The sequence below is a fragment of the Nyctibius grandis genome, chromosome 8 (assembly GCF_013368605.1).
Source record: "Nyctibius grandis isolate bNycGra1 chromosome 8, bNycGra1.pri, whole genome shotgun sequence".
Classification (NCBI taxonomy): domain Eukaryota; kingdom Metazoa; phylum Chordata; class Aves; order Nyctibiiformes; family Nyctibiidae; genus Nyctibius; species Nyctibius grandis.
The window spans coordinates 16,838,722-16,852,221 of record NC_090665.1 but is presented as its reverse complement, the minus strand read 5'-3'; the positions used below and the strand labels follow the sequence as shown (position 1 = coordinate 16,852,221).

The following is a 13,500-nucleotide window of genomic DNA, read 5'->3' as shown; positions in this document are numbered from 1 at the left end:
TGATTTTAATGCTGGAAAACCACTCACGCAATGGAGGTAGATTGTTGGTCAGTACTTATTCTATGCAATGAAAACATCAAGTGTATGAAAACAGGTGCTGCTATTGTGAATTCTCAGTCACTGTTACAGTGAAAAGAATTGCTAGGTGTTTGAGTGTTACTTTGAAGTGTTGTTTGTAATGTTTTAAGTGTGTCAGACCTGGAAATGTCATTGAGGTCTGGTACCTTGTACTGAAAAGATCAGTAACTTGTATTAGTATGTGCTTGGAATTAAAGCCTTATGTATTTCATGTTTATTATTATTAGGTATAAGCAATTGAGGACGACACTTCTTGCTGTCCAGAGATGGAAAACAACATAACTACTATCTCTCGTGAAGAGCTTGAAGAACTAAGAGAAGCATTCAGTAAAATAGGTATGTTTTAAATAAAAAAAAAAAAAAAGGATTCCATTAACATTGTAAAGCCGTGTAGGGTTTGCGGAAGAAATCTTTATGGGTCACTTCGTTTTGATAGGGCCATGTTTTTCTTCATTAGATAGGGCCTAATATCTTAAGAAAATAAGAATGTTTGCATAAAACCCCTTACTTTCAGTGAAGCTTATTCGTTTCTTTCAACTTCAGCAATGAAAACAGAAACATTTTCTTGCTGGGCAGTTGCATTATTTGTGTCATTGTATATGTAGCATGATAGGTCTCAAAATTCAGTTTTTTGAACTCCTTAAATCTGAAAAAAGTTTGATTAAACTTCAATTGTTAGATATATTTTCATGTTAGATTACTGACACTTTGTGCTTTACTTGCATGCTTTTCTGAACTGGTAATTTCTGTTTTCGTTGATTGGATTTTACGTTTTAAGTAAGCTAAACTTGGAGATTTTTTGAACTTGCTTTTGTAGCTAGCAGATGTTAATAAATAACTGTTCAATATTGTATGCTTGACAGGATGTTTGCAGATTAATCAGAGAGTAAACAGAAAGAATGAGAAATTATATAGCAACTAACCCTTATTTCCACATGGTAATACTGTTGTGGATGTTAAAGTTCACATCTGCTTTATTTCTTGTTTGCTGCAGTTCTGAGGGGGTGATGTGTAACTGTGCAGCTCAGCAAATCAAACATATTTGTAATCATTCATAATGGGGGAACAGGGTCGTTTTAGGCAAGAAGTCTTAAATATTAGGAGTCTCCAGCTTGGTAAAGAGATTATTGGGAAGCTGTATGTTAGAGATCTGTAAGACCACAAGTAGTATGGAAAAGGCGAAGAGGGAATTACTCAGTTTCTGTCAATACAGGTATCATGTGATGCCCAGTAGAGAGTCAGAAAGATTAAAATAAAAATAAGTAACCTTTCTTCATGACAAATAATAAAACCATGAACCCATTGACTCAGGATGTTTTTGAAACCAAAAAAAGAGTAGAAATGCTAAAGGAGTAAGATACATCCATGGAAGGTAATTCATGAGTTGCTGTTAAACAATCATCTTGATGTAGTCTGTAGCTCAAGAAGTCTACAGCCTGCAGGAGCTGGAAAGACAGACCAAAGAAAAGAGCACTGTATACATGTATCAGTCTACTGGAAGGTGTTAGGTAGATACTCACTGGTGTTGTCTGACAGCTTTTCTATTTGGTTTTTACCATCTGCATTCCTCCTTTTTCTCCCTTTTCTTCCTGCATGTTTTCATGTTTCTGCTGTAAGAATTGTCTGTACTGCTTCTACTTACTGAAAAGCATTTTCTTCCTTACTGTGTTATGCATCATTTAGCTTTTTTCTTTCTTAATTTTTACGTTTCCAATGTCTTTATGGATAAATTGCTTGCCGCTATATTGGTAAACTGAGAGAAAAGGCATGTATTTAACTCTCTGCTTGTCATCACGGAAACTTACCCTCAGTGAAAGATGAACCTAGAGAAATAAAATAGCTGGTAATCTGAGTGAGCTCGTGAGCATGTCCTCTGCTTTTTAGAACATCCCTGTTATTACATGTGTTGTTACATGTCTGCAAGCCAGACAGTGGATGGATTAATACATGTGCAGACATAAAGATTGTCTGTGTAGTGATTTGTGAATTGTTGGTAGTATCGAACACACAAAAAGAGATTTTTAACAGGCGTTTTTAGCCTTTCATCAGCAGTGAAATGTGGCCTTCTTATGAAGCTGTACAGAGCTACAGAGTGTAGTATGGATTACAGGGAAATTACTGTATCGCAATCAATTATCACTAGAGATGAAAGCATGTTTCTCTACTTGTCCTTCTGTAATGTGATGTGTATTCATTCACTCTGGTATTATTGGCTGAGTTCTGATACTAAAGACAATATGAAGAGAGGTCTTTTAACTAGTAAACAAAAAACAAAAGTGGGAGCACCTTGACAAGTCAGAGAAGTGGCCACATGATCTTGCTTCTGTTTCTGGCTCATTGTGTTACTCGTGATGTTCTCTTAAATTACTTATCTTAGAGGCATCATTTGTAGAACTGGGAGAATACTCTTAATTCATATTTTTCAAGAGCATTAATATGATCATGAAAGAGACTGAAAATTGTTGTCAAACATGGAAAATATTAGCATTAAATATATAAAACGATGGGCATTATATCCAGCACTAGTTATGCTGGATATGATTTCTTGTATTTGGTTGAGCTTCATTTATGCTGTGTATGGACTATAGCTTTTCTGCTTTTAAAAGTACTTATCTCCATTGCATAGACATTGCACTGCAGGTACAGGTAAGGCTATTTTAATGGACATTCTCAAATTCTGCTTGTATAGATATGTGTGTGTCTATGCATATTTCCATATATATATATATATATAAAAAATTAGGAACAGTTAATGTGTTTTATTGATTATGCATTACATTTGATAAAAACATATTATAGGTTTGTAAAATGGTGCTTTATTATACTAAGACAAGAATTTGTGACAGCTTTCTGCACCCAGATTGGCCTAAGGTGGAAGTACAAAGGGTATTTTTATGATTTCTTCTGTGCTGCTGCATTATTTGCCATGAGTAACATGAATTATACTGAATTTTTCATAATTTATTTTTATGTGATACAGCCATTCATTTCTTTCCACAATTGTGGAGCTATACTATATCTCTTGTTGAAAAAAAATCATTCTGATACTTTGTTGTACATGGACGTTCCTGACATGTGGTCGTGGGAGCCAAGTGTAAGTGAAGGTGGCAGTACAAATTGCTCCCAACAGAGCTTGTTAATAGATTAAGGAAGGTCACCTTTAATAACAAGATACAAATCATCCCGGGTTTATTCTTCACAGGTAAGCCTAACCACATCAAAAGTTTTGAAGAACAGAAAATGTCTATCAGGTACTAGGATAAGAAACAAAATGCAGAGTCGGGTAGAGTTCTTGTGTAAGTAGTTGCTCTTGTGTAAGTGTCACGGTTTAAAGCTGGGCTGGCGATTAAACCTGCAGCAGACGCTCTCTGTTAACCCTCCCCCCCCACCCGAAGGGAAAGGGAAAGGGAAAAGGGAGAGAGACTTACGGGTTGGAAAGTTAAAACAGTTTTAATAAACCTATAATAATGAAAAAGAGTATAATAATAATATTGGAATAATCAAATATATACAAATATATATACAAAACCAAGATCGAGCTCCCCCGATGTCGGCAACGTCACCACCGGCACTGCAGGGCAGGCTCCGGGAAGGCCCAGGCTGGGCCTAGCGACGGTCGAGAGCTGGATTCAGGGATGCACGGATCGGGATCGGGGGCAGCAGGAAAACAGTCGGAGTCCTCCTTGGACACCGGCCATAGCAGAAAGAGCAAGAGCGAGCAAGAGCGAGACCCTCGTGATCCCCCCGCTTTATACCGAGAATGACGTGTATGGGATGGAATACCCTCGTTGGTCAATTTTGGGTCACCTGCCCTGTCTGCTCCCCCCTGCAGCTGCGACCCCCCTTCGGCTTTTCACTTGTAAGCAGTGAGGAATTCAGCGGTGACCTTGGTTTCTCTAAGAAAAAGTACAGCAAGAGCCTTACTGCACAACATCCCTACCGGTGCCTCAGCGATAACTACAAACTTCGAGCGTTATCAGTCCTGGAAGCAGACACTGTCTGCAAAACATGTAGTTAGTTTCAGAAAGTGCAGTTACTTAGAGGAGACTTAGCTGAAAGTAAAAATCACTGAAAGGAAAATCGGCCTGGTTTAGGCCAAACCAAGACATTCCACCCCTTATTCCATACCATTCACGTCATACTCAGATCACCACTAACTTTTCATTTTAAAATATATACAGATAACATTAGTTTATGATTCATCTCTATACAGAAAAAAAAAAGTTCATCAAGTTCATTTAGTTCAGGATTGTGGGTTTCCATCTGGCTAGGAGTCTCTCAGGGCAGGAGACATGGTATGAGTTTTGTCACGGTTCATGCCCACGGGTTGCAGGTTAAAGATGTCAGTCTCGAGGAGGTTACTGGACACCACTTGCAGCTAGCTCTATTCCCATCACCACTGCTTCAACCTGAAAGACACTTATGAACACTGTTAGTATTATGCAGCAATTAACATCATACAGTTCAGAATTAAGTATTCTCACCCAAGATCAGATCACCTTCAGGGACACATCGGACTCCACCATCCTGCAGCATCACCCACCAAGTACATCCAGGTCCTTGAGCAAAAGCAATCCCATGAATGGGTTTACCTTTGCCCGTAGCAGGAAGAACCCAGACAGTTTTTCCCAACAGATTCCTTTCATGCACCACAGGGACTTTATCCCCTTCTACTGTATGTAAAAGATCTGACTGAGCAGGGCCAGCTCGGTTGATAGATCCTCTGGTGTTAACTAGCCAGGTAGCTTGTGCCAAATGCTTATCCCAGTTTTTAAAGGTTCCACCCCCCATTGCTTTTAGGGTAGTTTTTAACACCCCATTATACCATTCAGCTTTCCCAGATGCTGGTGCATGATAGGGGATATGATATACCCACTCGATGCCATGCTCTTTGGCCCAGTTATCTATGAGACTGTTTTTGAAATGAGTACCATTGTCCGACTCAATTCTCTCTGGTGTGCCATGTCGCCACAAGATTTGCTTTTCAAGGCCCAGAATAGTGTTCCGGGCAGTGGCATGGGGCACAGAGTATGTTTCCAGCCATCCGGTGGTCGCCTCCACCATGGTAAGCACATAGCGTTTACCCTGGCGGGTTTGAGGGAGTGTGATGTAGTCAATTTGCCAGGCCTCCCCATATTTATATTTCAACCACCTCCCCCCACACCACAAAGGTTTTAACCGTTTGGCTTGCTTAATTGCGGCGCATGTTTCACAATCATGGATAACCTGTGCAATAGAGTCCATGGTTAAATCCACCCCTCGGTCACGAGCCCATCTGTATGTTGCATCTCTCCCTTGATGACCTGAAGTGTCATGAGCCCACCGAGCTAAAAATAGTTCACCTTTATGTTCCCAGTCCAAATCTATTTGGAACACTTTAGCAGCCTGATCCGCTTGTTGGTTGTTTCGATGTTCCTCAGTTGCCCGACTTTTAGGTACGTGAGCATCTACATGACGTACCTTCACGACTAGTTTCTGTAGCCGAGTAGCAATATCTTGCCACAGTTCAGCAGCCCAAATAGGTTTACCTTTACGCTGCCAGTTGCTTCGCTTCCACTGCTTTAACCACCCCCACAAGGCATTTGCCACCATCCATGAGTCGGTATAAAGATACAGCCTTGGCCACTTTTCTCGTTCAGCAATGTCTAGAGCCAGCTGGATGGCTTTTACCTCTGCAAATTGACTTGATTCACCTTGTCCTTCTGTGGCTTCTGTGACTCGTCGTATAGGACTCCATACAGCAGCTTTCCACTTCCGATGCTTTCCTACAAGACGGCAGGATCCATCGGTGAACAGGGCATACTGCTTCTCATCCTCTGGTAGTTCATTATATGGTGGGGCTTCTTCAGCACGTGTCACCTCCTTTTCTGGTGGCATTCCGAAGTCTTTGCCTTCTGGCCAGTCCATGATCACTTCTAAGATTCCTGGGCGATTAGGGTTTCCTATTCGAGCCCTCTGTGTAATTAATGCAATCCATTTACTCCATGTAGCATCAGTTGCATGATGGGTAGTGGGAACCTTACCCTTGAACATCCAGCCTAGTACTGGTAATCGGGGTGCCAGGAGAAGCTGTGCTTCAGTACCAATTACCTCTGAAGCAGCTCTAACTCCTTCATATGCTGCCAGTATCTCTTTTTCAGTTGGGGTGTAATTGGCCTCGGAACCCTTGTATCCTCGACTCCAAAATCCTAGGGGTCGACCTCGAGTCTCCCCTGGTACTTTCTGCCAGAGGCTCCAGGTAGGACCATTGTCCCCAGCTGAGGTGTAGAGCACATTTTTAACATCTTGTCCCGTACGGACTGGTCCAAGGGCTACTGCATGCACAATCTCTTGTTTAATCTGTTCAAAAGCCTGTCGTTGTTCAGGGCCCCACTGAAAATCATTCTTCTTTCTGGTCACTTGATAAAGAGGGTGTACAATCTGGCTGTAATCTGGAATATGCATTCTCCAGAAACCCACAACGCCTAAGAAGGCTTGTGTTTCCTTTTTGTTAGTTGGTGCAGACATAGCTGTTATTTTGTTGATCACCTCTATCGGGATCTGGCGACGCCCATCTTGCCATTTAATCCCTAAAAACTGGATCTCCCGGGCAGGCCCCTTGACCTTGCCTCTTTTTATGGCAAAACCAGCTTTCAGAAGAATTTGGATTATTTTCTCCCCTTTTTCAAAAACTTCTGCTGCTGTATCACCCCACACAATGATGTCATCAATGTATTGCAAATGTTCTGGAGCTCCACCCTTTTCTAGTGCAGTCTGGATCAGTCCATGGCAAATAGTAGGACTGTGTTTCCACCCCTGGGGCAGTCGATTCCAGGTGTACTGGATACCTCTCCAGGTAAAAGCAAACTGTGGCCTGCACTTTGGTGCCAAAGGAATAGAGAAAAATGCATTAGCAATGTCTATGGTGGCATACCACTTGGCTGCCTTTGACTCCAGTTCGTATTGAAGTTCTAGCATGTCTGGCACAGCAGCACTCAGCGGTGGCGTAACTTCATTTAGGCCACGATAGTCCACAGTTAATCTCCATTCTCCATCAGACTTTCGCACTGGCCATATAGGACTATTAAAGGGTGAGCGAGTCTTACTAATCACTCCTTGATTTTCTAATTGTCTAATCAGTTTATGAATGGGGATCAGGGAGTCTCAATTGGTGCGATATTGTCGTCGATGCACCGTGGTAGTAGCAATTGGCACCTGTTGTTCTTCAACCTTCAGCAACCCCACAACAGAAGGATCCTCTGAGAGGCCAGGCAAGGTAGACAGCTGTTTAATGTCCTCAGTCTCTACAGCTGCTATACCAAAGGCCCATCTATACCCTTTTGGGTCCTTAAAATACCCTCTCTTGAGGTAGTCTATGCCAAGGATGCACGGAGCATCTGGGCCAGTCACAATGGGGTGCTTTTTCCATTCATTTTTAGTTAGGCTCACTTCGGCCTCCAATACAGATAACACTTGAGATCCTCCTGTTACTCCTGAAATACTGATAGGTTCTGCCCCTTTATGATCCGATGGCATTAGGGTGCACTGTGCACCAGTGTCTACCAAGGCTCGATACCTTTGTGGTTTTGATGTGCCAGGCCATCGAATCCACACAGTCCAATAAACTCGGTTGTCCCTTTCCTCCACCTGGCTGGAGGCAGGGCCCCCCTAATCAAGAAATGGATTCGTGCTGCTCACAGGGACTGGACCTTCATTTCTCCTATTCGCACTTTGGAAAAAGGAATTTGAGGCCCATCTACCCTGACTGGGGTCCTGCTCAGTGGTAACTGGAGCAGCCATCCTCCTAGAAAAATTCTCTCTGGTATTTCTTTTAGCTTGCAACTCACGTACTCGTGCCTGTAGGGTACTGGTAGGTTGTCCATGCCATCTGTTCATGTCTTCCCCATAACCACGCAGGGCAAACCACAGGATACCTCGTGATGTGTTCCGTTTCCTTCGAGCTGGTCCTGTAGGAGGGTGTTTTCTCCTAACAGCTGCAACGTGGGCCTGTGTAGGTAGAGAGTCAAGTTTATTCTCGATCCTGGACAGTTTGTCTGACAGTTGTTTAAATGAATCCTTGTTTTCCTTAGTCAGTTTTTCCACAGCTGAGATGCGGGTCTGCAGTGGGGAAGAAATACTATCTTCATACTGTCGCATACAGTTAGCCATTTTACCCACAGTAGAACGTGCCATATCATCTTCTCCCCATACTAATATTGACAATGTGTGGGTATATGTCGGTGGAGCATTCTTCACAACCTTCCGGAACATGGATCGGTTGCATTCCACTTCATCAGGATCTACAGGATCTACAATTTCCCGTGGGTGTCTATAAATTATCTCTTGCACAGCTAGTTGTCTAAGGTAGTTAATACCTTTTTCTATAGTGGTCCATTTGCTTAGGTGGCTCAGAACATCATCTTTATAGGGATACCTGCTCTTTACAGCTGACAAGAGTCGCCTCCAGAGACTGATAGTGTTTGACTTTCTTGCAAGCGCCTTATCAATACCACCATCTCTGGACAGGGATCCCAACTGTCTGGCTTCTCTACCGTCTAATTGCATGCTATCTGCCCCATTGTCCCAGCATCGGAGCAGCCAGGTAATAATTGGCTCACCATCATAACGGCTGAAATCTTTCCTTATATTTCTCAGGTCCTTCAGGGATAAGGAGTGGTAGGTTATCTCTACATCCGAGTCCTCCTCCTGTGATAGTTCTGCTTTAGAACGACCTTTCTTCTGTGATGGGTCTGCTTTAAAATGACGATCAAGGGAACCCCCATCTGTGTCAGGCCCTGACTCTGCCTGAGAAGGGCCCTCACCTGGGTCATGTGATGGCTCTGCCTTAGAAGGCTCTGAGTCATCATCCTCCTCTTCACGAGCTGATTTCTTTTGGTATTTCTTCCTGGTTACAGGAGCAATTGGTACAGATTCGTTAGATGCTGGGGTCTGAGTAGATGCAGTGGCTGTCGTGGGAGTGCTGAGACTCGTTAGAGTCTGAGTAGCTGCAGTGGCCATCTTGGGGGGTGTAGCAGCTGTGGTGCAGGCTGCTGAGGTTTCAGTGGATTTAGTGGCTGTAGCTGCAGCACATGCTGTAGGATCTGAGGTGGCTGCACAACACCTACAACTGTCCCTGCACCGATATTTAATCTTATCCCACATCAGAAACACATTCAGGACAACCGAAAATAAAAACATGCCACCTCGACAGCACCATCCGAATTTCACAAAATCTAGAGGAATCAGCTTGGCAGAAAAGGAGAAGGTACTATTTCCCGAAGTAAAATTGGAAGTGTAATCATTAACACAATCAGCTAAAGGACGCCCGGAGTCCGCAGATAAAATCGCTGCTACCGCGGTCAGAATAGTAACAGCCCAGTTTATCACGACATAAATCAGTATGAAACGCCATAACAAAACAATGCACATTGACCAGTGCCCAGCAGTGATAAACTGCACATAAACAGTAACAAACAGCGCATACGGCAAGTAAGGTATCATTACACTTAACTCTGTAAAAGGCTTTATAAAGAGATGAGATAACACAGCGTTCAAAAATGACATCAGCATCTTCGCTATCTGTTTTAATTTCCAACCCCTCGTAAATCTCAAAGGAAGAAATCTGATACTCTCTCAGCTGAGCTCTCCGGGTCTCCTCCCGCCGGAGCCGGGATTCGACTTATCAGAGCAACCTGTTGGAGCTTCTCTCGTGCCCCACGTTGGGCGCCAATAAATCTGTCACGGTTTAAAGCTGGGCTGGTGATGAAACCTGCAGCAGACGCTCTCTGTTAACCCTCCCCCCCCACCCGAAGGGAAAGGGAAAGGGAGAGAGACTTACGGGTTGGAAAGTTAAAACCGTTTTAATAAACCTATAATAATGAAAAAGAGTATAATAATAATATTGGAATAATCAAATATATACAAATATATATACAAAACCAAGATCGAGCTCCCCCGATGTCGGCAACGTCACCACCGGCACTGCAGGGCAGGCTCCGGGAAGGCCCAGGCTGGGCCTAGCGACGGTCGAGAGCTGGATTCAGGGATGCACAGATCGGGATCGGGGGCAGCAGGAAAACAGTCGGAGTCCTCCTTGGACACCGGCCATAGCAGAAAGAGCAAGAGCGAGCAAGAGCGAGACCCTCGTGATCCCCCCGCTTTATACCGAGAATGACGTGTATGGGATGGAATACCCTCGTTGGTCAATTTTGGGTCACCTGCCCTGTCTGCTCCCCCCTGCAGCTGCGACCCCCCTTCGGCTTTTCACTTGTAAGCAGTGAGGAATTCAGCGGTGACCTTGGTTTCTCTAAGAAAAAGTACAGCAAGAGCCTTACTGCACAACATCCCTACCGGTGCCTCAGCGATAACTACAAACTTCGAGCGTTATCAGTCCTGGAAGCAGACACTGTCTGCAAAACATGTAGTTAGTTTCAGAAAGTGCAGTTACTTAGAGGAGACTTAGCTGAAAGTAAAAATCACTGAAAGGAAAATCGGCCTGGTTTAGGCCAAACCAAGACAGTAAGTGTGCTCTTCTAATAACAACTTGCATCAGATTTGAGTTTACTGATTGCAAATGGTATAATATTAACAGTAGGAATATAATAATTGATCTCCCTTTCACCTGCAGGTTTGTACAGAATTTTGTTAGGAGTCTTAAAAAAAGCTTAAACTTCCCTATTTACAAATTTGCCATCTTATTATAGCTGTGCTTTGGGATTATAAGATAGTTCCTGAGAAAATACATAACAAGATGGCACAACTGGCTAGTAATTGTGCCTCTAATCCACAAGTATTCTTTCATGCTTACTTTTCTGTCAGAAGAAATATTCATCTCTTAGAACTGTATTTCTCACACTTTATTTATTCTCAACAGTTACTATACTTGGTTCTTTATAAGTATAAAAACAACTTGTACTTTCATTTTACAGATGTTGACAACAGTGGGTATGTCAGTGATTATGAGCTTCAAGACCTGTTTAAAGAAGCAAGTCTGCCCTTGCCCGGTTACAAAGTCCGAGAGATTGTAGAAAAAATCATTGCAGTGACAGATAGCAACAAGGATGGGAGAATCAACTTTGAAGAATTTGTCTCTGTAAGACGTTCCCTTTGGATGTTTCTCTACTCTCTGATATCTGTTGAGAACTAGGATAGAAAACTGAATTAAGTGGTACAACTAAGTACTACTTTGATACAAATAACTAATATTTTGAGAATAGGAAAGTTTTCTGTGACAATTTACAATATCCTATATAATTATTTTCTAGTCTTTGTATTTCACTCTCCCATTTAATTTAGTAGATCTCATTTGGGCAGCACGTGAGGGCACAGTAGTTTCAATCAGTCTGACTTCTTATTTCCTCAAAGATGAGGAAACAGTTCCTACATATTTTAGGAACTGTTGGGTCAGCCCCTTGCCCTGTAAAAGAGTAGATAATTAGATACCAGCCTGTGAATTCTCTTAGTGATAAACTAATGCTTGTGCTACTATGCTTGATCTCTATAAAGGTTGTTTTTTACTGGGAGTGAGGTACAGTTACTCACTTTTAGTGAACAAATTTGAAAGGTTTAGACTTTCTTTCAATGTGGATCACTGGCTAGTGTGCTTTATTTCAGAGAAACAAAAACTTTTCAGGCTGTTGGTTTGTGTGTGTGTTTGGGAATGATTAGGTTTTGCTTTGAATTTAGAGTACTGCTACTTGCAGCAGGTTGCTTGTTGAACTAGTTATTGATCTTTCTTTCCAAGATTCTAATTTGCCATGGTTCATAGGTGAGATACAATTATTTGCATCCAGGTATTGAATGCATCTGTTACTTACACTTTATTATCAGTTTTGAGACCTTTACAGTATTTGGGCAAATTTAGGACATATTAGTACATCCAATGTGGCTTACACTGCAGGCAGGTGGAAAATAGCATCACCTTGGACATGTGTAGCTGTTGTGTAATAACCTTTTACTCTAAAGCATATGATGAAGTAAGTGGAAGAAATATGCTATAGTCATTGAAAATGTGTTTATCTTCAGTTGTTTTCTTCAGTTTACCAAAATATCTGTGGAAAAATTGTGTAGAATGTTACGTATCTACTTTTTTAGCTAGCATGGCTTAATAAAGGTAGCACTTGATGTACTTGGTGAGAAATAATGCATTAGATATCCAGTATGCAAGTTTCATGAAGGGACTTAAACTAGTTTTACCTATACAGTAAACTTTTTTCAGAACAGAAGTCAATGTAAGTACCAAAGAAAGGCAGTCAGGTTAATTACTGACTCTAGAATACTTACATGAATTATCAGTTAGTTATTTGAAGGTGTGCTCAATCACAAAATGCTCTCTATTTTTCTTATTCCAGATAATTCAGGAATTGAAAAGTGAAGATGTTAGCAAATCTTTCCGAAAATCAATAAACAAAAAGCAAGGTATTACAGCAATTGGAGGAACATCAGCAATATCTAGTGAGGGGACACAGCACTCTTACTCAGGTAAGAAATAAACAAGACCAAAGTTTGCATGGAGGGAAACTCTTTAAATTTGCACTACAGACAAAGGAAAAAAAAAACTGGAAAAAGTTGCTGTTGAAAGCAAATTAATGCAGAGAAAGCATGTGGAGATGGACAAGATAAGTGTGGGTGGTAGTTTATTAAAATGTGGGCTGTTCAGTTCTTAGTTTCGTGCTGCACTCAGAGGTAAGTTAGGCACCTTTACCAGAGCAAAAAATGAAAGCAAACACTGACAGCATGGCGGGGGGATAAATGGCCCCTTTGGCATACTTCTAGTAATGCTAGTCAAGTTTTTGGCTAATTACGTGCTAATCTACTCTCATTCCTATATTCAGATAAAAATGAATCCCCATTTTCATTTCCACAGTGTTAAGTAAAATGAAAAAAACCCCACATGTCATATAATTTCTGGATGGAAGGGCCTCTTCAGCTGTTTTCTGCCATTACAGAGTTGTTCACTCCCATATGATTTTTGCAGAGCCTATGTCATACTTGAGAAGTTGCTTTTAATATTTTATCTCTGTTTCTTTCTACCTCCCCCTGCTGCATGTCATTTAAGTTCGTAATTGTACCTAATTGCATTGCAGCTCCTGGTCAGAATGTTAACTGCCTTCCAGGATCATAATGCAATAAGCAATATTGCAACTTTTTTGATTGATTTGAGTCTGGGATTTGCTGTGGTTCCAGAAGCGTGTTAAGCTTCTATATGTGAGGAAGATTCACTTCAGTTAGCTAAAGGTGGTGATGCCCTTTCTCTAGGTATTATCATTATAGCACTAGCTACACTTGGTATATCTCCAAAGCAGGGGATATATTGAATCTCGAAGGATGCCTGTAGTGGGGACACCATCAGAGCTAATTGTTTAGACTCCCTTTGATTTTTGGTGAAGAGAAACAGACCCCACTAGACTGCAATTCGTCTAACCTGGCCTCATCAGCCATCTA

The 13,500-nt window shown here is 41.8% G+C and overlaps 1 protein-coding gene across 1 annotated transcript in view; it reads left to right on the top strand.

Moving 5' to 3' along the window:
* The first annotated feature begins 327 nt into the window (after positions 1-327).
* Positions 328-13,500, top strand: part of PLS1 (plastin 1) — a 31,125-nt gene continuing 17,952 nt past the window's right edge. The window contains exons 1-3 of the mRNA XM_068406390.1: positions 328-414; positions 10,986-11,149; positions 12,408-12,537. Coding sequence (XP_068262491.1) covers positions 345-414; positions 10,986-11,149; positions 12,408-12,537 — 364 coding nt within the window. The 5' untranslated portion in view covers positions 328-344. The remainder of the gene's footprint in view (positions 415-10,985; positions 11,150-12,407; positions 12,538-13,500) is intronic.